Source organism: Leptopilina boulardi, unplaced genomic scaffold (genome assembly GCF_019393585.1).
Source record: "Leptopilina boulardi isolate dan_hultmark-lab unplaced genomic scaffold, ZJU_Lbou_2.1 LbouV2_248, whole genome shotgun sequence".
In the NCBI taxonomy this organism is placed as follows: Eukaryota; Metazoa; Arthropoda; class Insecta; order Hymenoptera; family Figitidae; genus Leptopilina; species Leptopilina boulardi.
In genome coordinates, this window is record NW_026137805.1 from 3,120,532 (window position 1) to 3,146,810 (window position 26,279).

The window sequence follows — 26,279 nt, forward strand, 5'->3', positions numbered from 1 at the left end:
TTGTTTATAGATAAAAAAATATAACAATTTAATAATTAATAATAAAAACAAATTAATAATAATAAATTTATGAATAATAATTTATAATAAATAATAATGAATAATGAAAAAATAATGAAAGATAAATAATAATTATAAGTTAAAATGTTCTAATTATCTGTAATAATCATTATATTTAAAAAAATGTATATATAATATAATAAATTTATAAATAATAATAAAAATTATATTATAATTAAAACTTTTTTTTCTATAAATACCAAGTAGGAAATATACTGGTGCTGCACACAATGAACAATATCTTTTTTTACTTTAAACTGTCACTTACAATATATGACTTAATTAATGACGATGAATAAAAATATCCGTCATGTTAACCATAAAATATTACGAAATCAAGAATTGTCAAAATTTTAGAAAAACAAAAGGAACAAAATACGACTAACTTCAAGTGTGGACAGACGGAATGAATGAATGAATACGGAAATTATTATAGTTAATAATAATAATATACAAATATCCATTAAATGAAAACAAATATTTTAATTTCATTTTATTTACAGACTTCAATTTTATTTTTTAAATTTCAAATTTCCCATTTTTCACACTGCGCATGTGCATGCATTTCTGACGCTGAAAGCATAAGGGCCAACGCACAATAGCTTCGCGAAAGTCGTTCGCGAACGAGATGCATGAGATAGAAAAGGATACGAATATATCGCTTTCGCGAAGCTATTCTGTTTAGGCCTTTAATCATTACATTGAATTTATCCTCTTTTTTTTTTATTGTTTTTTTAATTCACTGTTTGTTTTTTATTCACTTATAAAAAAGGTGGTTGACATTAAAAAAAAAATATGAATGTGTTGAAATAGAAAAAAATAGATTAATACAGATCTAAAATTTACTTATTAAAAGTTGATCGTTTTGAATTCAAATTCGCCATTTTGGTATAGTTTCATACGACAGGAAGTGTCGACTTGTGGCGCTACCAGTAAACTCCCACTAAAACCATTTCTTCCTCATGTTCCTCATTGTTCTACTCGTCGCAGAGAGAAGTGTAAGTAAAAAAGTGAATTCTTTGTTAATATCATTTGAGTGTTTAAAATTTTTTTCATTGATCTATTCGGTGTTCTTGTTAGTTATTTTATTCGTCCGAAATTCAGAAATACTCTTCAAATAAGTAAGAATCGGGTTCTAAATTGAATTAAAATAGTAAATTTTTGCTTCGTGAAAATTTTATCCTTGAAAATCCGCCCCATTTTGTGCACGCTTGGCTTGGCGTCATTTTTTCCCCACAATCGTAGAATGTGGTTCACACAATTTTTGCGTTATTAATCGATAAATTTTTGTAAAAATAGATATTATTTCGGTATTTCTGTATTTTATTTACAAAATTAATCAAATTTATAATATATTGGATGATGCAAGAATCGTTAATAGTAAGATTCTATGTCCGCCCCATTTTGTGCACGCTTGGCTTGGCGTCATTTTTTCCCCACAATCGTAGAATGTGGTTCACACAATTTTTGCGTTATTAATCGATAAATTTTTGTAAAAATAGATATTATTTCGGTATTTCTGTATTTTATTTACAAAATTAATCAAATTTATAATATATTGGATGATGCAAGAATCGTTAATAGTAAGATTCTATGTCCGCCCCATTTTGTGCACGCTTGGCTTGGCGTCATTTTTTCCCCACAATCGTAGAATGTGGTTCACACAATTTTTGCGTTATTAATCGATAAATTTTTGTAAAAATAGATATTATTTCGGTATTTCTGTATTTTATTTACAAAATTAATCGAATTTATAATATATTGGATGATGGAATAATCGTTAATAGTAAATATATTCATCGTAAATGTAAGTGCAATTTTTTCTCACTCTGGAAGCATCGGTGCTATTTTCTCTATTATTTTACTTTGCTCGCGATCAAAAATATTTTGCCTACTTGTGACGTCACACACATAATGTACATATATATATATATATATATATATATATATATATATTTATTTCAAAAAATTATTAAATTTTCGAATAAAATTATTTAAAATAGACCTTTTCATGCTGATCATTCTGTCCTCTTCCAACTCATGCGTCATTATATGCGCTAGATAAGGACAGAACGATCAGCATGAGAAGGTCTATTCTGTAAATATTAGGTTTCTTTTTGACAAATTTTAATTCCAATTGTTTGAAGAAAAGTTAAATAATAAATAAATAATCTTAATTAATAATAATAATAAAAATTTCACAACATAACCTATAATTTGAGTTTCTAAAGTCCCTTTCTTCAGATCGCGTCACATATTCAAAAAAAAAACAAAACTCAAAAATGTGTCTATCAATAAATATTATTATATTTAAAAAATATTTGTAAACCAATTAAAAGTATTTTATCTATTTATTTATATAAAATAGTGTTTGTTTAACTAGAAAAAACAATTTCTATAGTATTATTTTCTTCTTGCAGTTAACGTTTTATTTGGAAATCGTCAGTTTCATCGTCAATCATCGTTCTGATTTGAAGTTACCGTTTTTGCGTTTTGGAAGAATCAATTGCATTGTCACTTACCGGTATTCTTGGATATCCTGCATTTCACTTGTCATTTTCTGCTTTCGTGTGAGGTAAGAATTTTTAATAAAAAATATTGAGATTTTGATTGGATTTTCCTAATGTTATATTCCCCGCGATATTGCGGGTATAAATGTAAAGGGATTACACAATCGATATTATTCTTATTTTCGATTATTACATATTGCCATTTTAATTTTTTTTTAATATTTAAATATTAAGAAAGATTAATTTTATTAATTTATTAAATATTATGTTATTATTATTAATTTATTCTTATAAAATAGAATTTGTTTAACTGGAAAAAATTATTTCCATAATTTTATTTTCTTTTTCCAAATTTAATATTAATTTTGTGGAAAAAAATAAAAAAAAAAAGTCGTCCATGGGTAAACAGAATTATTTAAAAAAATTATTTTTTGCATTTATTCTTATAAAATAGAGTATGTTTAACTAAAAAATATTATTACCACAATTTTTTTTTCTTTTTTCAAATTTTTAACCAATTATTTTCGAAAAAAAAAGAAACTTAAAAATGTGTCTATCAATAAATATTATTATATTTAAAAAAAATTTGTAAACCTATTAAAAGTATTTTATCTATTTATTTTTATAAAATAGTGTTTGTTTAACTAGAAAAAACAATTTCTATAGTATTATTTTCTTCTTGCAGTTAACGTTTTATTTGGAAATCGTCAGTTTCATCGTCAATCATCGTTCTGATTTGAAGTTACCGTTTTTGCGTTTTGAAAGAATCAATTGCATCGTCACTTACCGGTATTCTTGGATATCCTGCATTTCACTTGTCATTTTCTGCTTTCGTGTGAGGTAAGAATTTTTAAAAAAAATATTGAGATTTTGATTGGATTTTCCTAATGTTATATTCCCCGCGATATTGCGGGTATAAATGTAAAGGGATTACACAATCGATATTATTCTTATTTTCAATTATTACACATTGCTATTTTAATTTTTTATATTTAAATATTCAAAAACATTAAATTTATTAATTTATTAAATATTATGTTATTATTATTAATTTATTCTTATAAAATAGAATTTGTTTAACTGGAAAAAATTATTTCCATAATTTTATTTTCTTTTTCCAAATTTAAAATCAATTTTGTGGAAAAAAATAAAAAAAAAAAGTCGTCCATGGGTAAACAGAATTATTTAAAAAAATTATTTTTTGCATTTATTCTTATAAAATAGAGTATGTTTAACTAAAAAATTTTATTACTACAATTTTTTTTTCTTTTTTCAAATTTTTAACTAATTATTTTCGAAAAAAAAAGAAACTTAAAAATGTGTCTATCAATAAATATTATTATATTTAAAAAATATTTGTAAACCAATTAAAAGTATTTTATCTATTTATTTATATAAAATAGTGTTTGTTTAACTAGAAAAAACAATTTCTATAGTATTATTTTCTTCTTGCAGTTAACGTTTTATTTGGAAATCGTCAGTTTCATCGTCAATCATCGTTCTGATTTGAAGTTACCGTTTTTGCGTTTTGGAAGAATCAATTGCATTGTCACTTACCGGTATTCTTGGATATCCTGCATTTCACTTGTCATTTTCTGCTTTCGTGTGAGGTAAGAATTTTTAATAAAAAATATTGAGATTTTGATTGGATTTTCCTAATATTATATTCCCCGCGATATTGCGGGTACAAATGTAAAGGGATTACACAATCGATATTATTCTTATTTTCGATTATTACATATTGCCATTTTAATTTTTTTAATATTTAAATATTCAAAAACATTAAATTTATTAATTTATTGAATATTATTATATTATTATTAATTTATTCTTATAAAATAGAATTTGTTTAACTGAAAAAAATTATTTCCATAATTTTATTTTCTTTTTCCAAATTTAATATCAATTTTGTGGAAAAAAATAATAAAAAAAAAGTCGTCCATGGGTAAACAGAATTATTTAAAAAAATTATTTTTTGCATTTATTCTTATAAAATAGAGTATGTTTAACTAAAAAATATTATTACCACAATTTTTTTTTCTTTTTTCAAATTTTTAACCAATTATTTTCGAAAAAAAAAGAAACTTAAAAATGTGTCTATCAATAAATATTATTCTATTTAAAAAATATTTGTAAACCTATTAAAAGTATTTTATCTTATTATTTTTATAAAATAGTGTTTGTTTAACTAGAAAAAACAATTTCTATAGTATTATTTTCTTCTTACAGTTAACGTTTTATTTGGAAATCCTCAGTTTCATCGTTCTGATTTGAAATAATCAGTTGCATTGTCAGTCACCGTTTTTGCGTTTTGAAAGAATCAATTGCATCGTCACTTACCGGTGTTCTTGGATATCCTGCATTTCACTTGTTATTTTCGGCATTAGTGTGAGGTAAGAATTTTTAATAAAATATTGAGATTTTGCATGGATTTCACTAAAATTATTTACCCCGCGATATGTCGGGTATAAATGTAAAGGGATTACACAATCGATATTATTCTTATTTTCAATTATTACATATTACCATTTTAATTTTTTTTAATATTTAAATATTAAGAAAGATTAATTTTATTAATTTATTCAATATTATTATATTATTATTAATTTATTCTTATAAAATAGAATTTGTTTAACTGGAAAAAATTATTTCCATAATTTTATTTTCTTTTTCCAAATTTCAAATCAATTTTGTGTAAAAAAATTAAAAAAAAATCGTCCATGGGAAAACAGAATTATTTTTAAAAATTATTTTTTGCATTTATTCTTATAAAATTGAGTATGTTTAACTAAAAAATATTATTACCACAATTTTATTTTCTGTTTCCAAATTTTTAACCAATTATTTTCAAAAAAAAGAAACTTAAAAATGTGTCTATCAATAAATATTATTCTATTTAAAAAATATTTGTAAACCTATTAAAAGTATTTTATCTATTTATTTTTATAAAATAGTGTTTGTTTAACTAGAAAAAACAATTTCTATAGTTTTATTTTCACCTTGCAGCAACCGTTTTGATTGGAAATCCTCTGTTTCATCGTCGATCATCGTTCTGATTTGAAATAATCAGTTGCATTGTCAGTTACCATTTTTGCGTTTTGAAAGAATCAATTGCAACGTCACTTACCGGTATTCTTGGATATCCTGCATTTCACTTGTCATTTTCTGCTTTCGTGTGAGGTAAGAATTTTTAATAAAAAATATTGGGATTTTGATTGGATTTTCCTAATATTATATTCCCCGCGATATTGCGGGTATAAATGTAAAGGGATTACACAATCGATATTATTCTTATTTTCAATTATAACATATTGCCATTTTAATTTTTTTAATATTTAAATATTCAAAAAGATTAAATTTATTAATTTATTGAATATTATTATATTATTATTAATTTATTCTTATAAAATAGAATTTATTTAACTGGAAAAAATTATTTCCATAATTTTATTTTCTTTTTCCAAATTTCAAGTCAATTTTGTGGAAAAAAATAAAAAAAAAAAAATCGTCCATGGGTAAACAGAATTATTTTTAAAAATTATTTTTTGCATTTATTCTTATGAAATTGAGTATGTTTAACTAAAAAATATTATTACCACAATTTTATTTTCTTTTTTCAAATTTTTAACCAATTTAATATGTAATACAATCTGAAGAAAGGGACATTAGAAGCAAATGAATTGTAGGTTGTGTTTACGACAGTTTTACTTGAACTAAAAGTTTATTTTTGATTTTGTAAGACTGATATCAGATTTATTGAATATTTTGAATGTAAAGAAGATATATTAATATTATTTTGCATTACAAGTTGAACTTCTTTGTGTATTTTCACTTTAAAATTTCACAACATAACCTATAATTTTATCTTTTGAAGTCCCTTTCTTCAGATCACGTCACATATTAAAAAAAAACTCAAAAATGTGTCTATCAGTAAATATTATTATATTTAAAAAAAATTTGTAAACCTATTAAAAGTATTTTATCTATTTATTTTTAAAAAATAGTGTTTGTTTAACTAGAAAAAACAATTTCTATAGTTTTATTTTCACCTTGCAGCAACCGTTTTGATTGGAAATCCTCTGTTTCATCGTCAATCATCGTTCTGATTTGAAATAATCAGTAGCATTGTCAGTTTCCGTTTTTGCATTTTGAAAGAATCAATTGCATCGTCACTTACCGGTATTCTTGGATATTCTGCATTTCACTTGTCATTTTCTGCTTTCGTGTGAGGTAAGAATTTTTAATAAAAAATATTGAGATTTTGATTGGATTTTCCTAAAATTATATACCCCGCGATATGTCGGGTATAAATGTAAAGGGATTACACAATCGATATTATTCTTATTTTCGATTATTACATATTGCCATTTTAATTTTTTTAATATTTAAATATTCAAAAAGATTAAATTTATTAATTTATTGAATATTATTATATTATTATTAATTTATTCTTATAAAATAGAATTTCTTTAACTGGAAAAAATTATTTCCATAATTTTATTTTCTTTTTCCAAATTTCAAGTCAATTTTGTGGAAAAAAATAAAAAAAAAAAATCGTCCATGGGTAAACAGAATTATTTTTAAAAATTATTTTTTGCATTTATTCTTATAAAATAGAGTATGTTTAACTAAAAAATATTATTACCACAATTTTATTTTCTTTTTTCAAATTTTTAACAAATTATTTTCAAAAAAAAAAAAATTAAAAATGTGTCTATCAATAAATATTATTATATTTAAAAAAAATTTGTAAACCTATTAAAAGTATTTTATCTATTTATTCTTATATAATAGTGTTTGTTTAACTAGAAAAAACAATTTCTATAGTATTATTTTCTTCTTGCAGTTAACGTTTTATTTGGAAATCCTCAGTTTCATCGTCAATCATCGTTCTGATTTGAAGATACCGTTTTTGCGTTTTGAAAGAATCAATTGCATCGTCACTTACCGGTATTCTTGGATATTCTGCATTTCACTTGTCATTTTCTGCTTTCGTGTGAGGTAAGAATTTTTAATAAAAAATATTGAGATTTTGATTGGATTTTCCTAATATTATATTCCCCGCGATATTGCGGGTATAAATGTAAAGGGATTACACAATCGATATTATTCTTATTTTCAATTATAACATATTGCCATTTTAATTTTTTTAATATTTAAATATTCAAAAAGATAAAATTTATTAATTTATTGAATATTATTATATTATTATTAATTTATTCTTATAAAATAGAATTTCTTTAACTGGAAAAAAATTATTTCCATAATTTTATTTTCTTTTTCCAAATTTCAAATCAATTTTGTGGAAAAAAATAAAAAAAAAAAATCGTCCATGGGTAAACAGAATTATTTTTAAAAATTATTTTTTGCATTTATTCTTATAAAATTGAGTATGTTTAACTAAAAAATATTATTACCACAATTTTATTTTCTTTTTCCAAATTTTTAACCAATTATTTTCAAAAAAAAGAAACTTAAAAATGTGTCTATCAATAAATATTATTCTATTTAAAAAATATTTGTAAACCTATTAAAAGTATTTTATCTATTTATTTTTATAAAATAGTGTTTGTTTAACTAGAAAAAACAATTTCTATAGTTTTATTTTCACCTTGCAGCAACCGTTTTGATTGGAAATCCTCTGTTTCATCGTCAATCATCGTTCTGATTTGAAATAATCAGTTGCATTGTCAGTTACCATTTTTGCGTTTTGAAAGAATCAATTGCAACGTCACTTACCGGTATTCTTGGATATCCTGCATTTCACTTGTCATTTTCTGCTTTCGTGTGAGGTAAGAATTTTTAATAAAAAATATTGGGATTTTGATTGGATTTTCCTAATATTATATTCCCCGCGATATTGCGGGTATAAATGTAAAGGGATTACACAATCGATATTATTCTTATTTTCAATTATAACATATTGCCATTTTAATTTTTTTAATATTTAAATATTCAAAAAGATTAAATTTATTAATTTATTGAATATTATTATATTATTATTAATTTATTCTTATAAAATAGAATTTATTTAACTGGAAAAAATTATTTCCATAATTTTATTTTCTTTTTCCAAATTTCAAGTCAATTTTGTGGAAAAAAATAAAAAAAAAAAAATCGTCCATGGGTAAACAGAATTATTTTTAAAAATTATTTTTTGCATTTATTCTTATAAAATTGAGTATGTTTAACTAAAAAATATTATTACCACAATTTTATTTTCTTTTTTCAAATTTTTAACCAATTTAATATGTAATACAATCTGAAGAAAGGGACATTAGAAGCAAATGAATTGTAGGTTGTGTTTACGACAGTTTTACTTGAACTAAAAGTTTATTTTTGATTTTGTAAGACTGATATCAGATTTATTGAATATTTTGAATGTAAAGAAGATATATTAATATTATTTTGCATTACAAGTTGAACTTCTTTGTGTATTTTCACTTTAAAATTTCACAACATAACCTATAATTTTATCTTTTAAAGTCCCTTTCTTCAGATCACGTCACATATTAAAAAAAAACTCAAAAATGTGTCTATCAGTAAATATTATTATATTTAAAAAATATTTGTAAACCTATTAAAAGTATTTTATCTATTTATTCTTATAAAATAGTGTTTGTTTAACTAGAAAAAACAATTTCTATAGTTTTATTTTCACCTTGCAGTTATAGTGTTGATTGGAAATCCTCAGTTTCATCGTCAATCATCGTTCTGATTTGAAGTAATCAGTTGCATTGTCAGTCACCGTTTTTGCGTTTTGAAAGAATCAATTGCATCGTCACTTACCGGTGTTCTTGGATATCCTGCATTTCACTTGTTATTTTCGGCATTAGTGTGAGGTAAGAATTTTTAATAAAATATTGAGATTTTGCATGGATTTCACTAAAATTATTTACCCCGAGATATCTCGGATCTAACCGCAGATGGGATAACACAATCGATATTGTTCACATTTTTACTTGAGAGGCTGATAGTAAAAGTGGGTTATAATTTGAATGGGAGTAAAAATGGGTTGCGAGCAAAAACGGGTTAAGATATTTTGATTAATTTATCTATTTAGAAGAGATATTGATGACTATTCTTTGGGACGCATGAATATTCCCTTCATTAGATTTGGCGGATCTTTTTTGGTGTCAAATTAAAAATTATCGAATTTACATTTAGTAGAATTAAAAAAAAAAGATTTTCTAATGAGCCCAATTTTAATATAAAAAAATTACTATTTAACAAATTTCTGATTTTGTAGAATTTCTATTTAACTGGACTGTGATAGAGCAGATTTTCTAATATATCGAATTTTCAAGTAATACAATTTCCATATAAAAAAATTTTTAATGTATTAGAATTGTTCTTTTGTCGAAGTTCTATTTATCCAAATATTCACTTAAAAGTGTTTTAATAAACAGAATTTCCAATTAAAAGAATTTCTATATAAAAAAATTCTCATTTAACAAAAGTTTTATTCAAAAAATTTCTATAGAATCTAATTTTTATTTGATAATGTAGTCATTTGACAGAAATTCTTCTAAGCTAAATTTTTAAGACAATTCTATTAACCCTATAAAAAGAAACTGAATTTTCTCACCCTCTAAAGGGTAACTGGGGTGTCCATACACCCTTCAAACTTATGTAAAAAGGTTTCTATTTGACATAAAACTAATTATATATAGTGATTTATATTGGTTTTTAGTAAGGAAAACAATAGTTTTACTGATTTTTTGATAAAATAAAAAAAAAAAAACTTGAAAAAAAGAAAAAAAAATGAAAAATTTGTCAAATTTGTCTTTTTTTAAAAAAATGTTTTAGTTTTTCGAAAATTTGACTATTTAAAAATAATCTATCAGATTTTGAAAGGTGAAAAAATATTATTTTTTGCATTAATTAAAAAAATATAATTTCTTGAACAACTAAAGTGCAAAAAAATAGAAGAAAATTGACCAATTGAAAAAATGACAAAAATTAATTATTAAATAGATTTTATCAATTAATATTTATTAAAATAGGTGTTATAAATAAAAAAGTTCACAAATTGAATATGCATATAATATATGTGAATATATTATTATCAATTATAATTCTCAATTGAAATTTCATATCAAGTTATAAATAAAAAATGTTTTTTCTAACAATATATATGTTTTGTTTAAAAATGTATTTTTGCAACACTAACCTCTAAAGTTAAATTAAATTTTACATAAAATTTAAATTCACTTATTTTGTGAATTTTGTAACGTTAGGGGGTAACAATAGTTTTTAATTTGACACTACAAAAATTCCGTCAAGTCTAATGATGGGAACATTTTCTTTTAAAATTATTATTTAAATAAATATTTTAAACCTGAAATTACTATAAAAACCCATTTTTGCTCGCAATTTTTTTATATCACACTTTTGTTCGCACTCAAATTTTACTCCACTTTTGCTATCTGACCCTCACTTATTACTTATTGCCATTTTAATTTTTTTTATATTTAAATATTAAGAAATATTAAAATTATTAATTTATTAAATATTATATTATTATTTTTTTACTCAGGTCTTGTTGTGTTACGAGTCTATCAACTTGGATCATTATTGGAGTTTTAATTGAATTTGTTGTCAACAATGCTTTTGCTGAATGTTGTAAGGAAACTTTGCTTTGCTGCATTGGACAAGATTCTGCGTGTGTCGTGCAAAAAACATTATCGAATGTCATTATAGAAACTTTTTTTGATAAACCGTGTTATTGTACATGTATATAGTTTTAAGATAGATTTTAGTTAATTGTTTAACATTTATTATTGTAATGAGTGATAAGAAAAAAGAAACAAACAAATCTCCTCCATCACGTGCAGATATTGAAAATGCACAACGTCGCGTTGAACAAATAAATGCGATTAATAGACGCAATGTTTCGCGACAATTTGTTCCATTGTTGCCAAGGCGTAGTGATAATAATTCGGGCAGTAATCATAATTCAAATAGTGTTGATAGTAATCGTATTCGTACAGTGTACAGTAGATTTACTCCCTTATTTCCGCGTCGTTGTCAACAATCTGACAATGGTCAGAATTGTAATGTGAATCGAGTACGTCGACAGTTGTTTCCTCCGCGTGATGAAGAACATTTAAATCAAGAACAAAGTGCATCTACAAGTGTTAATTTTGTTTACCGTCAAGATCAATCTCAAGAAATAATACCCACGAATCATCAACAGTTGTTTCCTCTTCAACAAGACGCACATTTAAATCAAGAGCCAAATGCATTGCCAAGTTTCAATTTTGTTTACCGTCAAGATCAATCTCTTCAAGAAGACATCTCCGCTGATCATCGACAACCTGAGCAACCTTTTCTTAACGACGAAAATACTGTAATGTCAATTAATGACAATTCTCAGCCTTTTATATCAAACATCAACAATGACGATAGAACTTTGTCGTGGCAAAAAAATTTAAATCTTTTAAATATTGAATCAAGTGAATCTGGCGATTTGGGTGAAGAAAATGAATTTCAACGCTGTCCAATTCCAAGGAAGCGATTTAAATTAAATTTAGGCAGTGATAAAAGAAGCGAAAAAACAACAAACGAAGCTGAAAATGAAAAAAACACGCCAACAGAGAAATTTGAATTACCAAAATCGTTATCGACACAAAAAAATTATGCCAACGAACCACAACCGTCAACAAGTAAACAAGCTGATGTACAAGATGCAGTTTCATTTATATCAATGGTCACAAAGAAGTCAATGAAGAAAACTACTGATAAAATACAGAATACCCGTAAAAAGACTCCCAAAAAACAATCATTGAAAAACAAAAAAGAAACACCTCAAAAAGTCGATAAATCATCAACAACAGCAGTAGACGACAACGACGATGATGATGATGATGATGATGATGATGATGAAGATTTAAAACTTCAAACAAAATTTACGATAAAGACTGGTTTTTCTGATTCTTTTTGTTGCTGTCCAGAACTTCGGGATTTGGTCATTAATCAAGTGAAAGTGCTATCGAGAATGACTATATTGGTTACAATTTTTATAAACTTTGCACTTCGTCATCCCACAAATGATTATTTACGTAAAATCTGGTCCGAACAAGGTCCCGATTATAATTCAATATTTCCGTTGTTTAAAGAAAATTCTACAGAACCAAGAACTGATGCAAAAAAAGAAATGCATAATAAATTGAAAAATGAATTTATTCCTCAGTTTAGTGAGTTCATGGGTGGCAAATTTGAATTATTTAATTGCACAAATCTCTCTTCTCAAATACAGGAAATGGCAATTCAATTAAATGTCAATTACTTGACAAATCTTCATTATCATGCCAGGAGTCGACTTGCTACGTTCTTCAAACATGAATTATTTAAAAAAAACAAATCTACAATGAAATTGAATAAAAAGGAAACTACAGAACGCCAACAGGAGCGAACAAGAGTTTACCGTGAAAAAAAATTAATTCGTAGATTACGTAACAAGAAAAAAAGGGAGAAGTGGGCAAAAAAAAAGAAAAAAATAAAACAACTGTATCGAGAAGAAAGAAGAGCAAGACGTGCTGAATTAGAAAGGTTACATCCCTATGAGCCGCATGTGGAAAAATTAATTTTTAGAAACGTTAAAAAATTAAAACAAAATCGCGATATAATACAAAGACAAATTGTTTATGATTTACCTCCAAAAGGCAAAAATAGAGGTAAAAAATATCGAGAACGTTTAACATTAAAAAAAAACAACAAAAACTGGGAAAAACCATCACGTAAGAATAAATCATCGAAGCCATCGACAAAAAAAAGTAAAATTATTAATTCTAAAGAGGCCACAAAAAAAGTGCAGGACAATGAAGAGGAGGAAGAATTGAATCATAGGAAAATCATTAAAACAAAACTTGACAATCTTCTCAAATACAATGAATGTGATAATGAAACTCTGAAGGCCTTGAATTTGGAAAATTTGGATTTTCGAGATCTTAAAAGAAGAAAGGAATGTCACAAATTTTTTATATTTTTTCATCGTTTACAAGATTATTTTGCACGTGAAGGAATCAAAAGTTTTATTCTTGTACCAATCATGAGTCCTGGTCTAAAGTACATAACGTACACGAATACGGCGTTAAAACTGTTGGAAAATGAATTGAAAAAAGTAGCACCAGATTATACATGTACTAAAAAAGCACCGGAAAAGTTTACCGTCAATGAAATTACAGCACAAGAACTCATGCACAAAGACATTATTTCGCCATTAAAAGAAAAATCAAAGTTGCTGCATGCTGAAAAAATTGGTTTGGAAAGAAATTTTCAATATTTGGAAAAAGCAAATAATCCAAAAAATTCAGAAGAATTGTCAAACATAAAAAATCAAATAAAAGAAATTACAAAAAAATTGACTCCAATCAAAAAGGAAATACAATTGGAGAACAAACGACATCAAGACATTAAAAATCAACGACGTCCGGAGAAAATTAATGAAAATGATGAAAGATGGAACAACATGTTTGACATATCTAAAATACAAGTCAACAAAGAGAAATTGAAATTTTCCAAAACAATAATGACGGATGGTGTGGCTGTGTCTGTAATTTATAATCTTGTTAAACCAAAAAATATAACAAATTTTTCTCCTTTACAGCAACAAGAATCGCGAGATTTAACAAAATATGAAGTGTTCAAGGGTCTTGACCCAGGTTTGAAATTTGGATTTGCTGGAGTAGAAAGAAAAATGAATGATAATTTCGATATTAAATGTATAGATAAACATATAAAAATTTCTACAAAATCTTACAGATGGCAAACTCAGGAGAATAAGAGACAAAGCATTCTTTATAATGAGACAAAAAATTATAAAAAATATTATCACGATTTGCAAGTAAGTGAAAAATATCGTGACAAAGTAAATCACAAAGATCCTCAACAAATTTTAATATCAACAGAATATTTATTGACAGCGCTAAAACGAAACCAACCTTATTTTGAAAAACGAAAAATAGCGGCTTTGAAATGGGACAAGTACATGTCAGTACAACGTGAAACAGATCTCTTAGCAAATTACATGGTTGGCGATGTAAAGAGGAAACAACTGTTGGTGATTGGATCACCTGAAATATCACCATGGATGCGTGGCCACGTGCGGATGCCGTTAAGAAAAGTTGTGAGGAGATTAATCGAAAAGCAATCTAAATATCCAAATTTACGAATTGTTTTTATCGATGAACATCGAACCACAAAACTTTGCAGCACTTGCAACGAAAACATGGACATTTTCAGAAACAGAACAGCTTATTGTGCATCATGTAAAATCTCATGGAATCGTGATGTAAACGCGGGTAGAAACATTTTAAATTTGGGACTTGTGAAATTGGGAATAATAAATAAAGAACAATTGCCAAATTGGAGTGATTTTCGAGCGTTAAAAAATATCCAAGATTGGAATGAGTAGGGGGAGATTTGTCTTTCCAATAGTCTTCTCACTAGATGAGGGGTAAAGGGGTTAGTTTAATACTGACTCTTTTTTACATGTCCGTAAGGACGTAGGGAAAAGCGAGGCAAAGCCACTAATGTAACTCTATTTTTTATTTCATTATATTTTCGCGCGGTTATTTCAATTGTTTTTCAATTTGAATAGATGGTAAAGTAGATATTTTAATGAAACAGTGAAGAATCGAATTCAAAATGTGATGTTAAAAATACAAGTAATGATTTTTTTTTTTAATTACTAAAATTCTTTTAAAAATGTACTAAATACTTATGTTTCAAAGATATTCGGCCATTTACTGCAAGTTCGTACAGTTTTAACGGCTACAATTTTCTTCCTTTTAAAAATATAAGCAAAAACGTCGCTGCCCCGCCATAAGGGGCAAAGCCGTTTTTTTTGCATCTTCTTGAAAATAATTAAATTAAATAATCATGCTTATAATAAATTAAAGAATTATTATTAAAATTTGTTGTTAATTAGTTTGAAATTAATTAGAAAAAAAATCACGTAAATTGATGGTGTAATAACGAAAATATTTAAAAATAAACGTTACATTAGCGTCTTTGCCCCGCTCTCCCCTAGCAACATTTGCAGTTAATTTTAATTATATTGAATGAGAAGAAAAAAAATGACATTTTTTATTGAAAATTTGACAGCGAATCATAAAATTTTTTTAAAATTTGTAATAACTTTGTAACAAAATAATCGAATTCATAAAAAACTCCAAGTTCAGAATCTTTTCAGAGCCCAAAATTTCTACTTAAAAAAAATGTTTCATTTTTTTGCGAAAAATTGCGAGAACGTTACAGGCGATGTCGCAGGTGAACAAATAAAATAATACTTTATAATGAATAATTAAAAATAAAATAAATAATGGATAATAGATACAGTAGGACTCCGGTTTTCCGAGCTAATGTGGACCGGACCTACCTCTCGGATAAGGCGAAAACTCGGATAATCCGAATTGTTAAATATTTATTACAATTTAACATTATTATTATTTAATACAAACAGGAAAATAATATTGTAAATATTCCATAATAATTTAAACAATTTGAATTTATTAAAAATAAACTCATATTTATAAAAAACTAAAATTAAAAATAACTCGGATGACGAGGAATAGACTCGGATAATGCAGAATTCCCTACTGGGACACCACCTCGGATAAACGGGGTTTTACTGTAAATTATAAAATACTATACTATAAAGATGTATGAAATTATAACAATAATAAAGTCATAAAAAATGACAAAACATATGAAATAGTGTCGAAAATTCAAAAATTGTTGGCAAGTATAATATTTTATGAGAAATCAAGCAATATTGTAGGTACAAATTATTATTGATTTATTTTTTGACAAAAAATCTAAAATAATTAACTGTCTTTCTGCCCTGAAACAATTTTAATTTCGAATTGTCAAAAAATATTAGTAGGTCTCGAAATAAAAAAAACTAATGTATTAAATTTTCATACGAGATTAAAAACAAAAAATATATGCAATATAGAAGCGAAATATTTTGCTCACCACACAAAGCTACAACAAATATATGGCGCGCTTGACCTATGAACCACGTGTTTTATTATATATATCTGTTTTCTGGGTTTCATTATTTCAGGCTACACACGATAATAATGCTCGAGTTACTTGCTTTGTTCATTATTATTGACTCATACATAGTTATCACATTTGAAATTGACGGAAATTAAAGAATCTTCGATTTTATATGAGACACATTTAAAATTTGTTTTGAAAGAAAAAAGAAAGAAAATGAATTCCCTAAACAACGATAACCAGGATTTAATTAATCGGCCAATTATCAATGATTCCGATGAATTTTCTTCCGCTACAAGGAACAATAATTTAAATCGAAATGGTATTAATTTTTCTTGTAAATAAATTATAAAAAACGTAATGAATAAAAAAAATTATTTTTTAGGTACCGGTTCGCTTGGAACGATTTTTCTCATCGTTAATGCAACTTTAGGTGCTGGTCTCCTAAATTTTCCTGAGGCTTTCGACAAATCTGGTGGAATTGCTACTGCAATAATTGTACAATTATTTTTCTTAATTTTTATCACATCGGCCTTAGTTGTCCTCGCAAATTGTAGCGACATCACAGACACGTGTACAATGCAAAATACATTTGCCGGACTTTGTGGACCAAAATCATTAATTATCTGTGGCGTTTGTGTGGCAATTTACAGTTTTGGATGCTGTTTGACATTTCTCATAATTATCGGTGATCAATTCGATCGAGTTTTCGCCACTTTCTACGGAATGGACTATTGTCACAATTGGTAAAAAAAATCTAAAAAAATATGATTCAAAATTTTTTTTGTAAAAACTTTGAATTTTTTTTAAAAATTACTTTCTAATTGTCAATTTACTAATTCATTACATATTAGAATTCTAAATATAAATTTTATTATATTTTAATTAATAATTTTAGGTATTTATCGAGACCATTTATAACGAGTGTCACGGCTCTCGTGTTTATTTTGCCACTTTCGTTTTTTAAACGTTTGGACGTTTTAAGCTATGCGAGTTCCATTGGATGTTTGACAATTATCTATGTCGTTTGGATGGTTATTTATGAATGTTTTATTGACAATAAATTCTCGAAAAAAACAATTCATATTTGGCCAGGAACTCTGACGGAACCGCTTCAAATTGTTCCAATAATCTGCTTCGCTTATCAGGTAAAAAATGGCTTATTCATAAAACCTTAAAAAATTACACAAAGAATAAGCAATGAAATATAGTTTCAATTAACACACACACACATATATATATATATATATATGTATATAATTTTTCCGTTCATTATTTACAATGATTTATAATGCATTTCATCTATTTTTGGAAGCAAGTTATTTATGTTAATCTTGAAATTACTTCTGAATTGAGATAAAAATATAGGGTCCAAAAAAGTATTCGTATTGTCACACGACCATTGAAAAAGACCAACAACTGACGCTAAAGACAGGTTGGTAGTCAAGTTTAATACCGATACCGAATGTCAAATTGCATTTTACAACTGTTAGTGAGTTTAAAAAAATAGTTTTTTCACATTTGTAATATTTAGGTTATATAAACAGAAAATATCGCAAAAAATTAATACTATTTACTATTTTCCAAGAGAAGCAATGCTAAAATTAGTTATAAATTTGACTCGTGTGTTACGCAGCAGACAAATTAATATGCTGCGCATCTGGTGGGAAATTAAAATTTTTGTAAATATAAAACAAAAATAATTATTTGAATAGAATCATTATTTATGAGGAAAAATAATGTCAATTTATAAGTATTAAATTTAAATTGACTCCTCAAGCCCTTCAAGTGTTGAATTTGCTAACTAAATTTCTACCTTTTAATTATCGTTTTAAAAAATTTTCAAAATATTCACCAGTTTATATTTTTAGTCTATACCCAAGAAACACAATTTTCCCGTAAAAACTCGCCCTCCACATATGTCGCAAATATCGATGAAATTTTTTTAATATGAAATCAGTATTTTGAGCCATATTTATAAATAATAATAAATGGAATTTTTCAAATTTCAGAGTCACATGACGGCAATACCAACGTATGCCTGCATGAAAGAAAGACAATTAAGCAAATTTAGCTGGTGTGCAATAATTAGTATGATTATTTGTTTCTTCGCTTATTCAATTGTTGGAACTTTTGGATACATGACTTTCGGCGCCGGAAATGTGCCTAGCGATATTTTACAAGGTTACACCGATAAAAGTGCAACACTAACGATAGCAATAATTGCCGTTGCTGTAAAAAATTTCACGACATATCCAATTGTATTGTATTGTGGACGAGACGCATTTATGGGACTATTGGGCTGGGACATTGATACACATGTCGTGTCACGAATTATTTTGACTCTAGTTTGGTTCTTTTTGACTTTGGTCATTGCAATTTTAGTGCCTGACATTACGCCAGTTATTAATTTACTTGGTTCATTGTCAGCGGCATTTATTTTCCTTTTCCCTGGAATTTGCCTCCTCCAAAGTACATTGAAGCGTGATCCACAACTTTTTATGAACAAAAATCGTGTAATGATTTTTCTTTCTGTCATAATTACGGCACTCGGTGCATTTGTCTGTGGAATTGTTTTTGTTGAAGCGCTCCAGGATCTTATGATGAGGCAATCTTCTCTTAAGAAAACTCTCGTTTCCAGTCTCAGAATCTCATTAGGCAAAAGTTTATGCGTTTAAAATCGTCGTGTTAGATTCCTATTATAATATTTTTGAATTTTAATATATATAGTACTTTTTGGTTTTACTAATATTTTTATTGATATTTATGACCACGTTTACGATATTAGATTCGCCAAATTGTATTTTCAAAATCTGATGCCAGATAGTGATTAGATTTTTAAAATCTGTCTATTAAAGAATCGACAAAAATGTGAAAATTAATAACGCAGCCTAATCTATTTTTTTGTTACTTTTTCCAAATTATGTATATTATGTACTATTTTATGCGAAAGGAAATTTTTTATTTTTCTAAGTCCGTTTATATTGCAAAACAAAAAATTAAATACATACTTATTTTGTGTAACAGAGAAGGCTTTTCTGTTTAAAATAAAATTGAGCAAATAAAATATCTCATAACTTTCGTTGTATATTTTTAATACTTTAAATATTCTTTTTTTCTCTACATTCTTTAAGGTGTAAGCTTTGGTTTCAAATTTCCAATTAATTCGACTCGTAAGTACTTGTGATACAATTTCTCTCTCTCCTTCTCTCTCTTTGGTTTATAGAACATTACCTTCTCATTATTATTTACACCAGGGTCTAAAAAAAATAGACTTCGATATTGATTGAGAATTTCGTTGAGATCACGAGATTGAATTTTGAGTGAAATCATGAATAATAATATGTTCGAGATCAATGACTTTTTCGATATTTGTCTTACAGAAAAAACATTCTCTACTATTCAATAGATGGTGATCGATGCAAGCACGACACGATTGATGATTGCACGGCTTGAATATCGCGGCAATTGGAAATGCATAACAAATTGTACAGGTATTTTCATCGTCACTCGTCAATTTTGTCTCTGGCAAATTTCGATTCACTCGATCCAAATAGTCGATCATTAATCGCACCCGCGTGATTTCCTCTTCGGTCACGTCATTTTTATCTGAAAACATGGTGGGAATTTTTTATTTTTTTACCATCCTGTATGTTTTTAGGACCCAAATGATGCAAGAAAAAAAATTTAACCTAACTGTTTAATTAAAGCGAAACACTTACAGTCGGCGAATGAAAAAGGCTTGACGTTTTTCGATTTTTGGTTCTTAGTTTTTGACTCGCCTAGAACGTAACTGAGAGAGCTCATTTGAAAACTCGGTTCCAACAGTAAAGTTTTTGTAATTCTGGACATTTCTCCATTTTCTGTAAATTAAAAAAAAATTTACATTTAATTCTTGTCAAAATTACTTTTAAATGAGAAAAAGTAAAAACAATAAAATAATAACAGAATTAAACGCACAATAAAAGAAAAATATAATTTTCAAAATAACTTACAACAAAAAAAGTATAAAATACAGAAAGAAACTGATTATGTATAATGTATGTTAACTCTTACATATATTGATGTTCCTTTTAACTGATGTTAATCTTTGTAATTTGTTTTTCTTTCTTTTATTACAAAAAATAATAGTGTAAAAAAATTAAAAGATTGGATTAATACGCACTGGAAACGTCATTTATTTCTTCCTCCAGGAGAGCCAATAAAATGCCTATTACAACCGCCAATATTGGAAAATGATCGACCTTATCCAGATCGGGAATTGCCATTAACACCACATGTTGAAAGCTGCTTGTCTGTGAACTCACTCTGTTCAAAATGTTGCACAATAGCTGAAATTTAAAAAAATACTTTTGAAAGTTAATAATTTATTTTTTTATGATTGTGTATAATTATATTAAATTTTCCTTCTTTATGCAAAAGTTAAAGAGAATTTCCTAACCTGACAAAGTCGAGCCAATAAATTATCGGTGAAAACAATTTTGGCGATAGTGGCGAACATTTCCAAAACTCTGAGCAACGAAATTGCTAATTCAAAACAAGTGGCACCCACTTTTAATTGTCGTGACTCAATGAAAACGGTATCGGGTCGTAATGATGCATTGTGAATTTCTTGTATCATACCAATAAATTCCGAAAAAGCCCAATTCAATTGATTTAACAGTGAATTAATGAATTGCATCGATCTCTGTGAATTATTGAGCAAAGCATCTCGTACATGCTTTTGAAACAAAGAAGACGGGCAAGGCTCTGAAATTTAAAAAATTTATAGAGGTAATAGAATTAAGAGGAAATGCAAGAAAAAAGAAAAACTCTAAGCAGCAAAGAAGAGTAATTTACGAACTTTCATCAAAGCGCGAGATTAAAGTGTGACCATAATTTTATTATTCTTACTGATCGATTGCGAGATCGACTCCTGAGGAAAAATTTTCGGTCCAACCTTGTGCTCCATGTGAGGACTGACTTTGTACCGAAATGCAAAACCATTTCCCTGCCAGAAACGAACCAAAATCCAGTTAGATTGCGCCCAGGCACGATTCTCATAGGGACGCAATAAACTTGCGACAACATTCATTTTTGATTCCTCGGCGACACTTTCCATTGCGTTTAGAGTTAAGGGTTTAGAGACAAATGATGCCAGTGTCAATACCAATGTGTCCTTTGCATTTGCCTGAACAATTCGGGAATCAAGAAAATGATCACACAAAAACTGCGCCACATCGCGTAATATTTCCCGATACTGGGGAATTTTTTCAATTGGCACAGTTGGATGAACGTGCGATCGAAGTCCAAGACTTAAATCGGCCAATGCCTCGAGATAGAAATCCGGCACAAAACTGAACATATCACCCTCCTCGCTTGCTGTTCTCAATGTCAAGAGAATTGACTTCAAGAGCCAGGATAATTGCAATTGTTTCTCTTTGGTGTAAACCGCAGCTCGTACCCATGCCATGTGTCGCGCTTGTTCTGCGAGTTTCGTGTCAAAAATCTCCATTGTCCTGGAAATAAGAATTATTTCAAAAAACATTCTCAATTTATAATTTTACTTTTTTCATTTATTTAAAATTTTTTCAAAATAAAATACCTGAGCAGCTGTTCGCGAACGGTTTCCGATTCAGGATCGGCTTTCTTTTCGACAATTTTCAATCGTGACTTTATTTCTCCCATTGCCTTGATGTACTCGTCCATACTGTCACGAAGACTGGCGACTTTTGCGATTTGCTTTTTCGCGGCAACATGAAAAAATAGCACAATTCCATCGAGTAATTCGAGTAGCGATAGTGCAGGATTTGCGGGACCAAGGCGCATCGGTGATCTATCCTCGCGACTGTAGGGAAAATAGCCGAGTCTTTCCCACAAAGGAACTACGCTATTACCCATATTAAAGATCCGTGCGACTGCTGGAATTATTACAGGCATATCGGCAATTCGATTTGATGTTCCCACAAAAGTTGACGTTGTTTCTTGACTTTGTTCAAGGCCCAGGACAATCTCATGTTCCGGACCCAATAGATGCACCAATTCGTTTCGATAAGTTTTATTCAAGTGCGATATTACACCACCGAGTCGATCGATTCCACTGTAATTCACCGATCCATCGTAAAATGTTCTAAAAAATTAAAGTTGACGATAATTAGACAATATTTTTAAATAGAAATAAATGCAAATTTGTAAAAACCTGCAGGGAATGCAGACGGGATTTGTGCCAACTTCCGCGTCCCAGAGAATACGAAAAGCGACCAGTAGTCGATGAAAGCAACAAAGAGTAATTGGCAATGGAGTTTTCAGTGCTGGAATCGTCTGAAAAACGCCCTAAAAGAAACATTAACAACTTGATTTATTTTTTGTTTTTAATTAAAAACTAAAAATATTTAGGTACCTATTAATAGTATAAATCGAACAAGAGAATGCCACAAAATCAGAAAACATTTTACCACGCCGCCAAGTATTGAAAGGTTGTTTTTAAATGTTTTTTTCTTTTTTTATTTGGAAATAATTTTTCAGAATTGATGTTTAAAATTTTGATCCAAGATTTAAAACGTACCCGAATTGAGATCAAATTTTCGTGCACAAAACTTCGAAATTTCCGCAGAAAAATCGTTCGCGACGTTGGTAATTTTTCTGTTCCATCGCTATTGTCCAAAAGCGTGACTAGCAATTCCACTTGCAACGCTTCCACTTCTATGAGAAAAAATTGGGAAAGTATAATTTTTAAAATATTTTTTTTCATTTTATAACTGGAATATTTATAATTGGCATAAAAAAGTATAAAAACTTGTTACCGGAAACTGAGGACTCGATTAATTCGCAGGCCCGCTGATATCGTTCGTTATTTTCCTCAACATGTGGATCAATTGGTTCGGTTTCCCACCAAGTCTCGCTGACAACTTCGGCCAAGCCAATTTCATCGAGAGGCTTCACATGAACAAAATTCGCGAAACGAACGCGATCAAAGAGAACATTTTGCAATAAATGTCGACGTGTTCTTGCGTGTCGACAAAAGCAAGTCAATAATGCGAGACTTTTACATTGATCCGGATATTCCAAAAGTAATGAAACATGACGAAATTCAGACAACAAATATATTACTGTACTTTCGAGACATGCTTGAATTTCCTGCGATTCCAAGAATGTCCACAATAAATCGAGACAAATCATCAATTCACACTCGCCACTTTCTTTCTTTTTTACTAAATTTAATGCCGATTCCTTTTTGATTCCACAAAGTCGCCTCACGAATGGGACGAAAAGTGCAACTGTCACGTATGGTTCCCTAGAAAAAAAAATCGTTATTAATAACAGTAATTTTAATTTTAAAAAACTGGAATTAATATTAAATAATAAATAAAAATAAACCGATATAAACAAAGGACATTTTCAAAATAATATAATTTAAATCAACAAAGAAAAGAAAAAGAAAAATTTATTTTCAATTCTTTTTCCCTACTTGAGAAGTGGTCCGAGATGTTTTAGAATCAATCTAGCGAGACAAACGAGAAAAGCGCGAACACTCATTGCATTGTCGCCAGTGAAATATTTACCCGGCGACTCCTTCATTTGACGAATTTGCTCGATAAGATTTGCAAACCATTTATAGAGCAGAGTCGCTTTATCGAGTTGCTCGCGCGGTAATGCTTCAAGTGTCTCATAACCGTCGACAGGATAATGAAGAGGTGTAGCGCCAAAATTTGCCGTTAAATTTTCGCTCAATGCCAAACTAACTGTTGGAAAATACGCACAACCAGAACCCATTGTGACATTTTCAAAGGCACGACCTAATGCTCGTCCATTTCTATAGAAATCAATTGTCCCTATACTCATGTCGAGAGCACAACCAATTATATCACCCGACAACCATGGCTCTCCATATTTTTCCGGTGCAACATTCCATTTTTTAATTCGATTCCCGTCGTATGCGTACGAACATGGATCGTCACCTAAAATCGGATTCTTTAACTTGAATTTATTCAGTGTACAATATATATTTTATAATACTTATAAAATAAAAAAATTTATTTAATATATATAATACATATGTATATGTATAAAAAAAGAAATTTCTATGAATTAATGAAAAAATTGAAATATCAGAAAAGAATTTATTGTTGAAAGAAACTAAGTAAGAGAAAAATTTTACCAACTCCAGCGACTTGATTGAATTTACTTTTGGAAGTTCCCCAACCAACTTGCATAATGCCTTTTGTCCCGAGTTGCAATTCATAAATCCATTTTCCCTTAAAAACGGCCACATTGGCTCGAATTGTACTAAATGTTCCCTGAGAATTGACACTAAGACGATCGGGTGACAAATGATAAAGTCCTGGTGCACTAGAAACTTCAAATTTTACAATATCTGGACCCAATCGACCTATGCGTGTATCTTTCGAATTTTCCAACACTTTTTTCTTCGACAAAGTTGACTTTATGTACTGTTCCATCAAATTTACACTTTGAACGGACCTTGACAGAAAAAAACAAATATCATTTTTATTAACGGTTCATAATAAGTAATAAACAATAATAATAATTGATATAAAATTTTCAATAACTTCTTTTTCAAATAAAATATTGACAAAAATTAAACCTGGATAATGTTGCATTGCTATCCTTTAATTTAGTTGTACTCAATGTCTCCGAAAAGTCCAAACAATCTTTTCCAAAAATATTTTCAAGAATTTCCTCGGGTTTCATGTTTCTTGATTATATACTAAAATTACAGCTGCAGTTATAAAATTGAAAAAATTCATTTCAAGACTAAAATATCCATAAATACCCGTATTGTAAAAATAACTATTAAATTACCTTCGCTTCACTGGTAATTTTTATGTTACGCAAATTACCAGTACTCACTTAAATATTTTCTTATTTTTCTATATTTACAGAGAAGACTTGGAATTCAAATTTTCATCATTCGTCGCAACATAAACGAAATACGTTATTTTGTCAAAATAAAACAATTCTAATGAAAAACATTAATGATTCCAAGACTTTTTTGTAAATATAAAAATAAGGTTTATTTATTGTGTATTTATTTTCTTATACTTTTTAAGCTTACTAAGTTTTGCGAAATCCTCATTATAACACTCAGCTTTTTTAAAATTAGCAATTTTATTTGTTATAAAGGAACAATAATTTGAACATGCAATGATCCCTTAATATTAATAATTTTACATTTTATATCATAGTTTTATCTAATCAAAAAAATATGACTACTATAAACAAAAAATAAAGTTAAATAGAAACAACAGAAAAAAATTAAGATAAATATGTTGGGAAAATAAAAGTCGAATTTTAGCGATAAATCAAATAATTTTATGTAATATTTACTCACTTTTTATATACTGGAAAATATTTTACTATAGTCTATAATTCTTTTGAAATTTGATGCATTACATATTTTATTGTTGAATTTTAGGTTAGGGACGAAAATGAGATAATGGCTTCCTTTTTGTAATTTCTAATATTAGTGAGAATCATGTTTGTATAAATATTGCGAAGATAATTTGTTGAAATTGTTGTATAAATCAATATAATTAGTCTATTGTAAAATACACCAAAATTTATGTATTCTAAACGATGGAACAGCTGATTTCTGTCAAATACAATGGAACGATTTGAGCTGTTGAAGTAATGGTGGTAAATTCAAATATTATAGTGTTTCAAACACCGCTCAATAGCAGAAATTTTGCCTGTAAGCCT

General features: G+C 27.7%; 4 protein-coding genes across 10 annotated transcripts in view; 2 read left to right on the top strand and 2 right to left on the bottom strand.

The window, feature by feature from the left end:
• Positions 1-10,492, bottom strand: part of LOC127280614 (xaa-Pro dipeptidase) — a 45,645-nt gene extending 35,153 nt beyond the window's left edge. For both annotated transcript variants that reach the window (XR_007842851.1, XR_007842849.1), the window contains exon 1: positions 10,482-10,492. The gene's annotated coding sequence lies outside the window, so the exon portion shown is untranslated. The remainder of the gene's footprint in view (positions 1-10,481) is intronic.
• LOC127280606 (uncharacterized) overlaps positions 1-14,988 on the top strand; it is a 263,749-nt gene extending 248,761 nt beyond the window's left edge. For 2 of the 3 annotated variants that reach the window (XM_051303726.1, XM_051303727.1), the window contains 10 exons: positions 2,481-2,635; positions 3,256-3,410; positions 4,026-4,180; positions 4,800-4,963; positions 5,577-5,750; positions 6,627-6,800; positions 7,417-7,571; positions 8,189-8,362; positions 9,239-9,412; positions 11,110-14,988. In XM_051303726.1, coding sequence (XP_051159683.1) covers positions 11,359-14,988 — 3,630 coding nt within the window. In that variant the 5' untranslated portion in view covers positions 2,481-2,635; positions 3,256-3,410; positions 4,026-4,180; ... (5 more) ...; positions 9,239-9,412; positions 11,110-11,358. The remainder of the gene's footprint in view (positions 1-2,480; positions 2,636-3,255; positions 3,411-4,025; positions 4,181-4,799; positions 4,964-5,576; positions 5,751-6,626; positions 6,801-7,416; positions 7,572-8,188; positions 8,363-9,238; positions 9,413-11,109) is intronic. The other variant, XM_051303728.1, reaches the window with a different exon arrangement.
• Positions 14,989-16,764: 1,776 nt separating this feature from the next.
• LOC127280623 (putative sodium-coupled neutral amino acid transporter 7) lies at positions 16,765-19,661 on the top strand. Its single transcript, XM_051303757.1, has 4 exons — positions 16,765-16,902; positions 16,966-17,326; positions 17,479-17,728; positions 18,593-19,661. Exons 1-4 carry the CDS (start codon positions 16,797-16,799, stop codon positions 19,256-19,258), a joined length of 1,383 nt encoding a protein of 460 aa, XP_051159714.1. The 5' UTR covers positions 16,765-16,796; the 3' UTR covers positions 19,259-19,661.
• LOC127280600 (E3 ubiquitin-protein ligase RNF123-like) lies at positions 19,648-26,211 on the bottom strand. 4 transcript variants are annotated; one of them, XM_051303704.1, is made up of 13 exons: positions 25,912-26,211; positions 25,165-25,299; positions 24,718-25,040; positions 24,028-24,517; positions 23,363-23,853; positions 23,125-23,261; positions 22,759-22,880; positions 22,165-22,689; positions 21,474-22,078; positions 21,022-21,329; positions 20,746-20,911; positions 20,303-20,443; positions 19,648-20,189 (listed from the first exon to the last, which is right to left on the bottom strand). In XM_051303704.1, exons 2-13 carry the CDS (start codon positions 25,269-25,271, stop codon positions 19,885-19,887), a joined length of 3,720 nt encoding a protein of 1,239 aa, XP_051159661.1. In that variant the 5' UTR covers positions 25,272-25,299; positions 25,912-26,211; the 3' UTR covers positions 19,648-19,884. The 4 variants fall into 4 exon arrangements, with proteins under 4 accessions (XP_051159661.1, XP_051159660.1, XP_051159659.1 ...); XM_051303703.1 differs by having other exon boundaries at positions 22,759-22,892; positions 25,165-25,275; positions 25,912-26,210; XM_051303702.1 differs by having other exon boundaries at positions 22,759-22,892; positions 25,165-25,287; positions 25,912-26,210.
• Between the last annotated feature and the right edge of the window lie 68 nt (positions 26,212-26,279).

Coding starts and splice junctions, on each gene's coding strand:
- LOC127280623 (XM_051303757.1), top strand. CDS start 16,797: ATGAATTCCCTAAACAACGATAACCAGGATTTAATTAATCGGCCAATT. Junction 16,903..16,965: donor CAATAATTTAAATCGAAATG/GTATTAATTTTT, acceptor ATTATTTTTTAG/GTACCGGTTCGCTTGGAACG. Junction 17,729..18,592: donor TAATCTGCTTCGCTTATCAG/GTAAAAAATGGC, acceptor TTCAAATTTCAG/AGTCACATGACGGCAATACC.
- LOC127280600 (XM_051303703.1), bottom strand. CDS start 25,271: ATGAAACCCGAGGAAATTCTTGAAAATATTTTTGGAAAAGATTGTTTG. Junction 25,041..25,164: donor AGCAATGCAACATTATCCAG/GTTTAATTTTTG, acceptor TTTTCTGTCAAG/GTCCGTTCAAAGTGTAAATT. Junction 24,518..24,717: donor CAATCAAGTCGCTGGAGTTG/GTAAAATTTTTC, acceptor ATCCGATTTTAG/GTGACGATCCATGTTCGTAC.